This window comes from Salvia miltiorrhiza, chromosome 2, assembly GCF_028751815.1.
Source record: "Salvia miltiorrhiza cultivar Shanhuang (shh) chromosome 2, IMPLAD_Smil_shh, whole genome shotgun sequence".
NCBI lineage: Eukaryota > Viridiplantae > Streptophyta > Magnoliopsida > Lamiales > Lamiaceae > Salvia > Salvia miltiorrhiza.
In genome coordinates this window covers 52616406-52630808 of record NC_080388.1, presented here as the reverse complement: position 1 = coordinate 52630808, position 14403 = coordinate 52616406, and the positions used below count along the sequence as shown (strand labels likewise).

Sequence of the window (14403 nt, the reverse complement as noted above, 5' to 3'; positions counted from 1 at the left end):
CTTGTGCGTTGAATCGATGAAGAATGAGGTTGATCCTTGAACTCTATTCATAGGCAACGTCCTGAGAAAGATCCGTTGGAGGAGGTCTATCTTTAATTTTCTGCCATTGTGACTCAGATTCAAATTTGGGCTAAGGTCCTCAGTCTTCGTCCTTTCTAAACTGAAAGAAGGTACAGTAATTTCTTCAGTAGGTGAGGGTGTCGCATAATAAAGCAGCACGAAAGGGGAAACTCCGTACTTCGAAGGACGATTCTACAGATCTTCGTATTAACTGTAGTTGTACTGGCGTGCTTTCCACGTGGCTTCTTTTAAAGCGAATGAGACAACCTTAAACTGGGAATCAGTTTGGGACAAAGAATGAGTCCGAGGTTACAATTGATACTTTACTTCAGTATCAGTCTCTGCTTTATCTGACGTGGCATGTATCGGTGTTTTCCTAACACTGATACTTTAGTAAACGTGTCCTTTAGTATGAGTCAGCAGTCTTGAGTCTCTTGGTCTTCAGTTTGACTGGAACTTCAATCTTCAGTCTTCGGCTCTTCAGTCTTCAAACTTCAGTTCTTCAGTCTTCAGTCTAGCTAAAAACATGGACTCTATTAATTACTCTAGTCTAGTGAAGATTAACTAAGTGTTTTGGAATCATCAAAACAAGGGTAGGATATTTCTATTAATTTTCCAATAATTGTTCTCACCCAAAAAACAAAACCCATATTAATGAAATTGTCCTGTAGATGGAGCCACCGCCACCACCACCGCCTGAACCCTAGCACCAAAATTATCCTTCACCCTCCATGATTTCTGGCGACATCAACAAATCATCACCGTCGCTCCTGCTATCGACGGCAGCGGCGTCCTTGGCGGCCCTTTTCCCGTCAGATCCAGAGGCACGTACGACATGGTTTGCAGCCATGGTGAAGTCACTTCTGTTCCGTTGTCTATCTCAGTGCGGGTACGGTTCCGGACAAAGGTTGACGGCGAAGAGCCAGATCTGCCATGGTGGTTTCCGGTGTGTGTGACATTTTCGGTATGTGTGTCTGCACAACGAGAAAGACAGATGGAGAGAGCAGAGGCGAGGGAGAGGGAGGTCAGGGGGCTGGGCGGTGGTCGGCGCTGCTGTTATTCGCCGGAGAAGAAGAGAGAAGGGGAATGGACTGTGTTGGGCAGCCGGCGCTGCTGTGCGTGTGTTTGTGTATGTTTAAAGAGGGTTTATGTTTAATTAGAATTTTAATTAAATTAACTAATTGAACTTAATTAAATGATAAACATTTTAAATTTGAGAAAGTGACCACTTTTAGTGGAACAAACTAAAATGGAAAGATTGCCACTTTTATTGGGAGAGAGAGAGTATTACTTTTCGACACGGAGATTTAGGAATGTATAATTAGTAGGTAAAGTGGATTGATGAAAATTATTTAAATATTATTTTAAAAGTAGGTATAGAGAGAGAATATGGTGAGTGGACCCATTAAATTCATTTAATTAATTGCCAAAAAAAAATGTGACATTTATAATAGGACATCCCATTATAAAAAGTGATCCCATTATAAAAAGTGAGACATTTGTAATGAGACGAAGGGAGTATTTGAAATGAAGGCCACATTTTTTATATCTTATTTGTTTTGAATGATAATATATTTATCTTACTCTTTATAATGTGATTGTTGTAGTTTCGTTTTGCCATCGCTTCACCGTTCTCTCGCGCCTGAAACATATTTAGTCACATTCTCTATGTTCAACGACAAATAGAGCTCTTGTCTAGAGCACACACATGATAGTTATCTGATAGTCAAAGCTAGACATGCTCTTTAAACTCTTACACAAAGAAAACACCAAGATGAATAAGTTAGACGACAATACATCTAAAAATATGTTAGTGTGTGCAGATGTTGAATATAGCAAAACTAAAAGAGAGATAGAAAAAAAGGGTAGCAAGGTGCCTGTCTGGAAACGGAGCAGCAGCAGCTGCCCGAACTACTGCTGCTCGGAGATGACGCGACAGCAGCAATAGCGTGACAGTACGACCGCAGAAACGATGGTTCAGTGACAATGGAGCCGCAACAAATTCTCGGCTCAGATCTCGGTCTTTCTCAAACCCAAGGATAGTCCTTCTCCAGCAACATCACGTTCTGGCAACTCCACTGCCAAATTCACCCTCTACCTCACTCCGACTAACCCACAGAGATAGCAAAGCTTAGACGAAGAAGAGACACAAACACAAAGCTTGTTCATATTTCGACCAAAGTCACAAAGAAGTTGAAAGGTGATGTAAATAGAGGCATAGCTTCTGTCTTTCACTTAGAAGCGCAGAGAAAATGGAGAAAAAAACAAGAAAGAATGAGGCGATTAGGGTTCCCAAATCTATCTCGAGGAATGCAGGAGCTGGGGTTGCTATTTATGCCAAGAGATGGATTGCCACAAGTGGGCTGGAGGAGGGTAATGGGCCGTCAGGAAACGGGCCAGAGTTTTGGGCCAATAATTTCATCACTGATAAAATTATAAAACTCTTCCTTATGTATAAAGTTATACATTACTCAAGGGAAAAGGGTTGATCGAAATTTTATACGATCTGTCCGAATTTTTTATTACGTCAAAGTAAGCGAGTTATAATGTGGTACATGAGACTTATCTTTTTTTAATACTCCCTCCGTCAAAAGTGGGGCACAATTACTATAGCGGGCGTCTTCAAAGAGTGTACCACTTTCCTTTTAAGGAAATGGTCCCACCATCCACTTTAATCTTTTAACCTTACAAACACTCTTTATTTACAAAAAAATTCACTCCAAATTCAATCTCAACCACATATCTCATAAAGTGGTGGGACCTTTTCTCCACTACATCAAAATCATCAATAATTTTATTAAATCCCTTGTCCAACTAAAGTGCCCCACTTTTGGCGGACGGAGGGAGTATACTTTAAATCAAATACTCCCTCCGTCCCACGAAGCATGGCCCAATTTTCTTTTTGGGTTGTCCCACGAAGCTTGACCTATTTCAAAAAATGACAAAAAATTTACCCTTTATTCACATTTTCACTTTTTCACCTACCACATTTAACACACAAAATATCAATTTCTTAATTTACGTGTCAAAAAGTACTAGGCCATGCTTCACGGGTGAGTACACCCTATATCTATTAATTTATTAATTTTGCATAATAGGAATGTGTTGAAGTATAAAATGATATTTTCCCTGATATAACATGTTTTGAACATAAATTAAGGATCACCAACCTTTGTAAAGAATTCACCCCCACCATGAATAACCTTAAAACCTGCTACCTAGAATTGTGATCTGACCCACAAAAATAAATTGAATATATATAAAAAAAAAAACAACTCTGTGGGCCTAATTGTTTTCTGTTCAGCAATCTACATATTGTACAAGTTAGCATCTTTTGCCCCTTCCCATTTCCAAAGGCTCTCTCAAACAACGCAAAACCTTGCTTAACTAATATTAAAATTTCAATCTTTCACAGAAAATATGGATCTTAAACCTCAAGATTTTCAATAAAATTATAGTCTAAACTAGCTCACATATGTCACACCCACACATTGAGACATGATGCGTTAGCTTATTAAAACCTCGAATTCGAAATTCAGAACATCTTGCCCAACTCACCAATTATTTTACCCCTGTTTACGCCCTTGACGCTGTGGTGGATGCAGTGTTGGGGGAAAGGGGTACCCGTAAAAAAATTACTAGTATATATACAAATTAAAAAACTATTTTTATTTTTTATTTATGCCTCCTTTTGCAAAATAGAGAAGCTAGAACTTTTAAGATTCGTTTATTTTGATGTAAAAGAAGAGAAAATAGATATATTTAGCTTTTTTCCACCATTTTCATATGTTTACTATATGTGATAGAAATTTCTTTTTCGTGCAGAATAAAATATTTTATCGGGTAGTTCGTTTTAACTCATTTTGTCTCCAATATTAGATAATAGTATTATCTTTTGGTAGTGGTGTAAAAATGATTTCCAACATTTTCTCATAATTTCATCTTTAACAAACATATGATAATAAAAATAAGAAAAAGATAGTAATATATTTTTATTTATCTTTTTACCAATGAAAATTTTACCATAAAATAAACACATTCTTAATAAAAGAAATGACTTTTTTCCGTCGTCAAATCGTAGCTGTCGACCACCGTCCGACCTATTCTCACGTCCATCTTCGCATCAAGCTCTTCCATCCAACCAGTTGGGGGAACCCAATTTTTGAGTTTTTCTATTTAATTTAATTTTAAAACTGTACATATATAAGAAATACTATTAGAGAAAGAATATAATACATTATTTTAATAATTGTAAAACCACGTTAATTACTTAATATTTTACTGTGTAATATTATAGTTTGTTAAATTTATGTTTTTAATTTTTTCGCTTTCTTAGTTAATTTTCAATGTTAAGTTTGAGTCAATCCTCTAATTAAAGTAAGATTAAAAAAAATACTCCGTCTGGTCCTCAAATAACTTCATAGAAGGGAGATGCACGTCTTTTAAGACGAAGTTGTTAACTGTATTGAAAATGGTGAAAAATATTACTCTCCCGTCCTTATAAAAAGTATCCCCTTTTAAATGACATGAGTTTTTTTTTTTGATAATTTAAATGACATGAATTTGAATAAAGTAGTTGAATGTGAATGGAGTAAGACCAGTCCCACTTTATTGTGAGTGAAAAGCTTATAAAAAATAGATTAAATATATTTTATGTGGAAGGATGAAAATGACAAATTGAATGTATTTTATGAGAACGGAGGGAATATAATTAATATTGGAAGTGGTGAAAAAAGAACAATTATTTATTATAATAAGTAACTAAATTTTAATTTTAGGTTCATAAAAATTTCATTTAGCGTGCGTTTACTTTGATGGATAAATTTATCATTGGAAAAAGAGGGATAACAAAAATTTATGACTTTAATAAAAGAATATTATTCATCCTTAAAGTGAGAATAGTGAGAATAAGGAGGAAAATGATAAACTTCTCTTTTGTGTCAAACGTTGGGAAAAAAATAAGATATTTAAAGACATAAACTTTTATTATCCCTTATTTTTCAATGGCAAATTTATCCATCAAAGTAAATACATTTAGACGCAAAAACAATGGTAGAAAATGCTCAAAATATTTTGAATAGAGTAATGTTAAACAGCCACATTGTGGCTACCCACAATTTACTTAAGTAGAAAATAATTTAATTTATTTAACTTATTTTTTAAAATAAAAATAAGATTTAGTTATTTTATCATATTCTCTACATTATAGTTATTTTTTTGCAATTTTTTGGTAACTTTTTTATTTTTATTAAAAAATAAATAAAAAATAAAAAATGCAAAAAAAATTAAAAAAAATAAGTACAATGTAGAGAATAGAATAAAATAACTAAATCCTATTTTTATTTAAAAAAATAAATTAAATAAATCAAAATTATCCTTATTATATTAGTGTGTGGGTGACCACAATGTGGCTGCATAGATTTATTGTTTTGAATAACCCCCGAAGTCTCGCACAAGTATCTGGTATTCGACGAGTTCTGAATCCGGGCCTTGAGAAAATCATTTGTGTTGGGAATTGAATAGGTAAAGATATTTTCTGAACAAAGCGTGACGAAATTCGAGTGTGACTAAAAACAATATTCATAGCTGTAATGTGAACGCAGCCGCCAACGCAAAACACAATCTATCATTTCTGGTGTAAAATGTTTCGCATACTTCACAACCCTACCATGGCTGCCATCACTCAATTCCTTTTGAATTCTCATTGAACCAACCTCAACACACGTTTTTCAAGAATGAGTTTTAGTCGAGTCTCCAATAAATTAGGGTTAATTAAGTATAGTTTTTGGTTACTTATTGAAAAGTCATCTCAAACTTTCGTTTATTTTAAAAATCTCGAATTCTACAGAAAATTTAATTTTGGCACGGAGAAACATATATGATAATTTAGTGATAATTTATAGCAATGAAGTAATTAAGACGTACTTATATATAGTCCTAGTCCTACATAAGAAAAAACAAATTAAGAAGTGGTGGTGTGTTAAAAAGGTTACAGTGTAAAGCAAGCAAGTGGGTGTCTTTTGGGGCGGTTTGTGGGACAAAAGGAATGTTGTGCTGAGACAACATTTTCAAACCTCTCATCCACATATCAACATTATAAAAATGCATGTTGTTTAACTAAGCTTGAAAATGACTTAACAAGCTTCTAGAGACTATGGGCCCTTAACTATGGATGATAATGACATGTCTCCACACTAAGACAATAAATTGTCTCCCTTTTCCATTTTCCCTCAGATCATCAGACACAGCTGCCTTTCATCATTACTTCATCACAATCTTAATCTTGATCTTATTCCATTTCTCCCTACCCTTCTTCAATTCATATATTTCTATTAAACTATATTTTCATCTTTTTATTCTTCTTAATACTGCTGGAACTCATTTTTTATTTCTGAAATTGCACCACATAATAAGGTTAATTCAATATTTGTCTTGAATATGCACATTATAATTGGGTATGCGTATATCGATACTAAATTCCACGCTTCAAGTATTCTGTAATGTGTACCACAACTATTGTCCTTTGACGATTTTGTAGTTTGAGACATTTTCATTAAATTATCAATAGTTCAAATATTAAATTGCAATTTTTCCTTAAGTTAAGAGCGTAAAACATTTTCAGCCTTCGATTGCCAAGATCTACCTTAAATACATTGCGTTGCTGGATAAACGTAGCACCCACCCATGTACAAATTCCATGAGAGGTGGAAATTCTATTTTCTTTTTCGAATGCAATTAATTTCACAATAAAATGATTTTATAAGTTTAATGCAATAGTCTCACAATCTCACAAAAAAAAAAATAGTCTTTATAATAACCAACTCTATATATATTTTGATGCTGATGAACCTCATTATTATTATTATTGTTATTATTATTATTATCTCTCATACTATTGGCCATTCCTTGGATTGCAAGTGGGACTATGCAGGCCACGATCATAATAGAGCCGAAAAGTTATATCAATGGATGATTGCTTCACTTCAATCCCTAATCAATTTGGTTCTGTTTCGGCAATCATTTCTCGAATCTGCAATGGATAACTCATAGATTCTCTCACTCTCGCAATGGGATACTGCTGCTTTTACATCACTTGCATAAATTTTCTCTAGGTTTCCCAGTTAAGCAATAAATTTACCCTTTAAGCTCAGTGAATTGAATCTTTCTTTTTATCTTTTGTAATCTTAATCTTGTGTTTTCTTTTATCAGTGCATGTCAGTTTATATCATCACCTTCTATGCCAAGCACATACTGGTGGGAGACATGATAAGAATTTAGGATCTTGTGTTTAATCAGGCTTTGTCTCAGGATAAGGGAGTAACAGATTAAAACTATTGATTGGGCAATAATATATCTCAATCTACCCGTGGCCGTGGTTTTCAAATACCTATTTTTTGTGAAACACTAGGACAATGAATAAGACACATAATACTAATGAACAAAACGTATTCCTAACTAACAAAATGTATATACTGATGAAAAACAAAATTTTAAAAATTGTTAATGAATAAGACATATATACTGATGAACAAGACAATATATACTGATGAACAATGCAGTATATACAATGAATAACAAAATTTAAAATATTATGCTCCCTCCAGGATTCGAATCCTGCGAAAAAAATTCTCCCTCCAGATACAATATCAGCCATAGGATTGATAAAATAAACGCACCAGATCGTGCCCTAGATCTCACTAAAATTAGGGGATCTCACTGGAGCGGCCCCTATATATATATATATATATATATATATATATATATATATATATAGAGAGAGAGAGAGAGAGAGAGAGAGAGAGAGAGGCGAAATCAGGTCGAAACCTTCTCTTCCATTATGCAAAACTCAATCTTGACCATTGATCATTATTAGATCTCCAATTGTCGAAAAATGCATATTATTAGACCTCCAATTGTCGAAAAATGCATTTTAAATTTACAATTTTCACTTGAACTTTCAATCAAGCCAAAAAAATATATGAATTTATATTTTTGTTACAATTTTCACCTAAATGACAGTTGAAATTAAGTCAAATGTATTATTTTTTGCCTTCTTAGACCTCCGAACTTTTAAATATTTCTCATCATTGGAAGTTAGACCAACATCAGGTAAATTTCCAACTGTCAATTAAGCTCTAATTTCGCCGAAAGTCAAAATCTATACTATATTAAAAAAGAAGTTTTCAATTTCAAATTGATTTCAAATCAATTTCAAAATTGAGTGACAATTTTGTAGTTAGAATAAAATTGAAAGTTTATTTATAAGCTATGCATCTTTTTTTTCTTCTTTAACTTCTTGTTTGTCTATTTTATTTCTTTTTTTAAATTGTGAAATTCGACTAATTATAAAAATATTTGATATGCATATCAAATTAAAGATCATGACAAGAGCTCTAATTTGATATATACTATGTAAATATTGGATTTAAAATATAAAAATTATATTTATTTAAAGATTAAAACTTAAGAAAATTCTCTCACATCTCTCCTCTTTTTTTTGAATAAATCTATTTTTTTTTCAATTATCTTTTAACTTATATTGTTTTCTTTTTTACAATATCAATTTTTATTAATATGAATTATTCTTTATTATTTTTATATTAAACTAAAATACATTTATCTTAAATTATAGTATTTTTAATTATATTTAGATTTTTTCATATAATAATCAAATTAATATTAATTTTATAAATAATAAAATATAAAAATATTTTTCGTGCGTTGCACGAGTGCAAATGCTAGTTAGGTGAAAATTGCAGCAAAAATATAAATTCACGTATTTTTTTGGTTTAGTTGAAAGTTCAAATGAAAATTACAACTTTTTTCAGTGTTCGTGTATTTTTTTGCCATAACCCCTTTCACATATGAGCTGGTCTTGGGTACAACCGATTGTACCGTACAATCAGATTGCACCATGACCGGCATCCTGATCTGAACCGTATAAATGACACTATTTGGTTATACAGATAATACTGTCTGTAATTGACATTACTCGGTTATACAAATGACACTAACAATGCAAATGACATTAATTATTCAGTTATACAAATGACACTTCCTATAATTGACACTGTAATCGAATAATGTCATTTACAATGTTATAGTGTTATTTATACGTAGGACCGAATAATGTCAATTATAGACAATGTTATTTATATAACCGAATAATTTCAATTATAAGCAGTGTCATTTGTATAACAGAATAATATCATTTACATAATTTGAGTCAGAATGTGGGTCAGAATATGAATTAAGGTGCAATCCGATTGTACCCAAATTTTTGTATTTACACATTGTAATAATGCGTCTTTTGATGATAATCGTATATCTCATACAATATGAATTAAGGTGCAGCCCGATTGGATTTTACATACTGCGGAAGAAGAAACCTCTACAGTTCTACCTATATAGTATGAGATTTTTAATATGTTAAAATATATCATTGACTGCATAGCAAATTAGCCATATACTCCTTCTATCTCCGAATAAGTATTTCCTACAGTAAAAATTCGCATACGAAGAAATTGGATAACTCTACTCTACCTATCGAGGACAAGAGTAAAATGGAAAATTTCACATTATTTTTTTATAGAATTGTGAAATATGACACTTATTAGGGGCCACGTTTTATTTAGAATATGCCACTTTATTTGCGGATGGAGGAAGAGGGTATTTAGTTCAGTTTATAAGCTCTTTCAAGTATTTGGCAAAATAAATTTTAAGAGCTTTATAAATTCCACAAAAAATAAATTCATCTATCCCAACTTATTTTCTCATTATCTTATACGCAACACTCATTTTATCAAAATAATTTAATTATGATTTTTTATTTTCATCATATTAATTTGGGTAAATAGCGCCAAAATCCCTACAGTTTCCCCAAATTCGCATTTTTCCCTTGACCTTTAAATTTCTCGTTAAAAGCTTAGAACTTAATTCTGATTCTCGTTTTTCCCTTAATGACGTTTTTCGACAACTAATTGCACTGACGTGTCACCTATGTGGAAAGCTTGTGCTGAGTCATTAAATTAGGACCAAATTGTAGTCGTTTTATACACGATGTTCATACACGATTGAACAGTCCCTTCTTACTCCTTCTCTGTCATTGCCGTCAGAGTCGCAACCAAAATTCTCGAAGAGTAAGCAATGGGGAAACCATCGCCCCATGATTCAATTTCACCACGAATTGCCCAAATCTCCGACGAAAGAAATCGAATAAAATCCAGCGCGACAGCTTCTGGCCAAAGTTCTTCATTGAAATTGGCGCACTCGGTGGTTAGTGTTGAAAGGGCAGGGGACGAAGGTAGCAGCGGCGGTGGAGGTTTCTGCGTGGATTGGTATTGGGAGGGATCAGAGGGCGGTGTCAGAGAGATGGAGAAGAGATTTGAGGTCGGAGAGAGCAGTGGTAACAGATGGCGGTGGCGGAGGCGAAGTTCCGGCGGGATGATGACGAAGACATGGATTGGGTGTATTTTTCTCAAGAACCCTAATTTGATTTTGCCCTCAATTTTTTTATTTTTACCTCAATTTTTCGATTGGATTGCATTTAATTCCCTAAATAGACATAAAACTACGTCGTTTAGGGTTTAGCTTAAACTATGTCGTTTGCTTCGCCGGAAACTTAATCCTACGTGGCTTTCCGACATCCATGTCAGCATTAGTTATATTGCCGATCAATTTTATGGGAAAAACGAGAAACGGAATTAAGTTCAAGGATTTTAACAAGAATTTTAAAAGTCACGGGAAAAATGCGAATTCGGGGAAACTATAGGGATTTTGGTGCTATTTGCCCTTGGAAAGTCCGCAACTCCCGAACGACGCCAGACAATTCCCCAATCGCCTTCTCTACATCCTCCAAACGAGATTCGGTACTTCGCGTAGTAACCATCGCTCACCGCACCAATTTGATAGAGTAAAGGCGTATGAAGATGAAGAAATAAGAAAGGAAATAAAAATACGATATATAAACTCCTCCTGCGAGGCCCTCAGAGAAAGATATCTCTGCCCTACAGCTATTGCTGTCCCTAAATAATGATCCCAAGATAATTAACCCTAAGTCGTAAAGAACTATATATAGACCTAATGACTTGAGGCCCAATTAAATAACTTGGAGCCCATGAGTCTGACCTAAATAACTTAACCCCAACTTGGACGCAGAAAGCATCCAAGTTGTGTTTGCAAATCTCGAAACTTTGTCTCTTAACCCTTCGTGTGTTCTTTAAGTCTTTGGGTAACATAGACAGTTGCGGCATTTGTTTTCTGCGCAGCACTGACTTTGGGGTTCCAGTCTGCGTTTAGGAGTCTTTCTTTTCTTTTGTCGAGTCCTATCTTTTCTGTGTGTTTGCTGTGGTTCTTCGTGAGACGTGACATCGAGTGCTCTCGTCGAGTGCGCTTGTTGATCTCGTTGTGCAGTTGGTACGTTGACTTCACGTGGTAGATCGAGGGAGTTCGATTTTCTTGAGGCGAGAAATAGAGCGGAAAAAGGCAAGAGTGGTGAGATCAATAGAGGGAAAAAGCCATACTGTGTGTGATACGCGAGTGTTGAGTGATTCTTCCTTGAGTGACATACACGAGTGTTGTGAGGTGGTGAGGTCTTCTTTTATTTTATTGCTACTAACCTTTTCTTTGTTTCAGTAATAATGTCAAAAAATGTTGAACAGGGTTTGCATAGGGAGGAGACATCTGCCATACCTTCAACACTGGATTTTACAATGGAGGCTCTCCAATCGATGATGGCGAAACTCCTGGAGTCCACACTCGAGTCCAAACTCGAAAGCATGACAGAGAGGGTGAAAGAATCGATGGATCAGCGAATGGATTTGTTTGAACAATACCATACCACTTCGACTCGAGATGATTTTGGGGGTCGTAAAGGTCGAGGGGGTGGCCGTGGTCCTGGAGGTTGGCGCATGCCAGTTCGCAATGTGCACCGTCGTGCCGAGCAGGATGAGGAGTCTGAGTATGAGGAAGATGGAGAGGGGCGTTGGCGTCGAGTGAACGGTCCGAAATCCCAGGATGATAACCTCAACAATATTAAGATGAATATTCCCTCGTTCCAAGGGAAGAATGATCCCGAGCTGTACCTTGAATGGGAGAAGAAGGTGGAGCTCTTGTTCGATTGTCACACATATTCAGAGCTAAAAAAGGTGAAACTGGCAGCTATTGAATTCTCAGAGTACGCACTCGTTTGGTGGGACCAAATGGTGACTAGTCGGAGATGGAATGGCGAGCCGCCTATCTAAACTTGGACCGAGATGAAAGCGGTGATGAGGAAGCGGTTTGTGCCAAACCATTATTCCCGGGAGCTCTTCAATAAGTTGCAAACATTGAAGCAAGGAAGTAGGAGTGTTGATGAGTACTTCAAGGAGATGGAGATGGCTATGATACGAGCTAATGTTGTGGAAGACAGAGAGGCTACCATGGCTCGCTTCTTGGCTGGATTACAGTGGGATATTCGCGACAAAGTGGAACTCCAACACTACGTTGAGTTGGAAGACATGGTTCATATGGCGATCAAGATTGAGAGTCAACTCCAGAGGCGTAGTAGTTATGGAGGTAGTCAGCGGAGTACCTTCAGCACTGGCAAGCAGCAGCGGGGTGTCTTCAGCCCTGGCGGAGGGCATAGCAGCAGTGGTAGCGCTGACAACAACCAGCGTAACACTTCCAGCGCTGGCGGCAGCGCAGAGCAGAGCGGGCGAACGAGCAGAGCAGAGCCCGCGACAGAGCACTTTCAGCTCTGGCGGAAGTCAAAGCCACGGTCAGCGCTCTTCCAGCTCTGCCACACAACCCCGACAGCATCAGATTGGCGGAGGTCCGAGGACCACAAATTCCAGCTCCGCCACCGCGTCCGAGGGAAGATACCGTGACAAAAAATGTTTCTGTTATCAGGGATTCGGCCACATCATGAGCGAGTGTCCGAATCGGCGCATTATGATCCTCCGAGACGATGGAGATGTTGTCACCGATGGGGAAGAGACAGACCCTGAGATGCCTGAATTGGAAGAACCCGAGGAAGAGGTAGAGCTGGATGCACTCAAGGGACACTTCCTAGTAGCCCGGCGAGCTTTGACCATGCAACCGCAAACGGATGAACTGGAGCAGCGGGAAAACCTTTTTCACACGCGGTGTTTGGTCCGTGACAAGCTCTGCAGTGTGATTATTGACGGCGGGAGTTGCACGAACGTGGCAAGTAAGCATATGGTGGAGAAACTAGGGTTGACCGCGGTGAAACATCCGAAACCATATCACTTGCAATGGTTGAGTGACGCCGGTAATGTGAGAGTCACAAGCCAAGTCCGTGTGCCGCTTCGACTTGGCAGGTATGAGGACGAAGTTTTGTGTGATGTGATTCCAATGCAAGCGTGCCACATCTTGTTGGGTCGCCCTTGGCAGTTCGATCGGCGTACCCATGACGGCTTCACCAACAAATACTCCTTCGAGTTTCAGCACAAGAGAATGTCCCTTGTTCATCTCAGTCCCCAACAAGTGTACGAGGACCAAGTGCAATTACTCAAGGAAGCTACCACGACCCAAAATAGAGCACAGCAAGTGGAGGCCAAGCCGATGGCTGTGACACATAGATCTTTCCTTGCGAGACCATGTGATATCAAGCTGTGTGTGAAGGAGGAACGACCGATGGTGTTGTTGCAGTTTCGAGAAACCTTGTTTACTGCTAACGATCTCTCCTCCCTACCCCCTTCTATTCACTCGGTTTTGCAGGACTATGCAGATGTTTTTCCAGATGAGACACAGCATGGTCTGCCACCACTCAGGGGGATTGAGCATCAGATTGACTTCATGCCCGGCGCGACGCTCCCGAACCGACCAGCCTATCGCACCAACCCGGATGAGACAAAGGAGTTGGAACGACAAATCGGCGAGCTTCTAGCTCAGGGGCACGTAAGGGAGAGCTTGAGTCCTTGTGCGGTACCTGTTCTTCTCGTACCAAAGAAGGATTCAACCATGAGGATGTGCTGCGATTGCCGTGCCATCAATAATATCACGGTAAAGTATCGTCATCCCATTCCGCGCTTAGATGACATGCTTGATGAGTTACATGGTGCTTGTGTGTTTTCCAAAATTGATTTGCGTAGCGGATATCATCAAATCCGAATTAAGGAAGGTGACGAATGGAAGACTGCGTTCAAAACAAAACTTGGTTTGTACGAGTGGTTAGTTATGCCTTTTGGCTTGACTAATGCTCCGAGTACGTTTATGCGTCTCATGAACCATGTCTTACGTACTTTCATTGGTCGTTTTGTCGTAGTCTATTTCGATGATACCCTAAACCCCTTGGTTCTTCACCGGACAAACTTCTCATTCAAGTTCAAGCTCATCAATTGA

General features: G+C 37.1%; 1 protein-coding gene across 1 annotated transcript; it reads left to right on the top strand.

Annotated features, from left to right (window-relative positions):
* Positions 1–12963: 12963 nt before the first annotated feature.
* LOC131009724 (uncharacterized) lies at positions 12964–14403 on the top strand. Its single transcript, XM_057937132.1, has one exon. The coding sequence runs from the start codon at positions 12964–12966 to the stop codon at positions 14401–14403; it is 1440 nt and encodes a 479-aa protein (XP_057793115.1).

Coding starts and splice junctions, on each gene's coding strand:
- LOC131009724 (XM_057937132.1), top strand. CDS start 12,964: ATGAGCGAGTGTCCGAATCGGCGCATTATGATCCTCCGAGACGATGGA.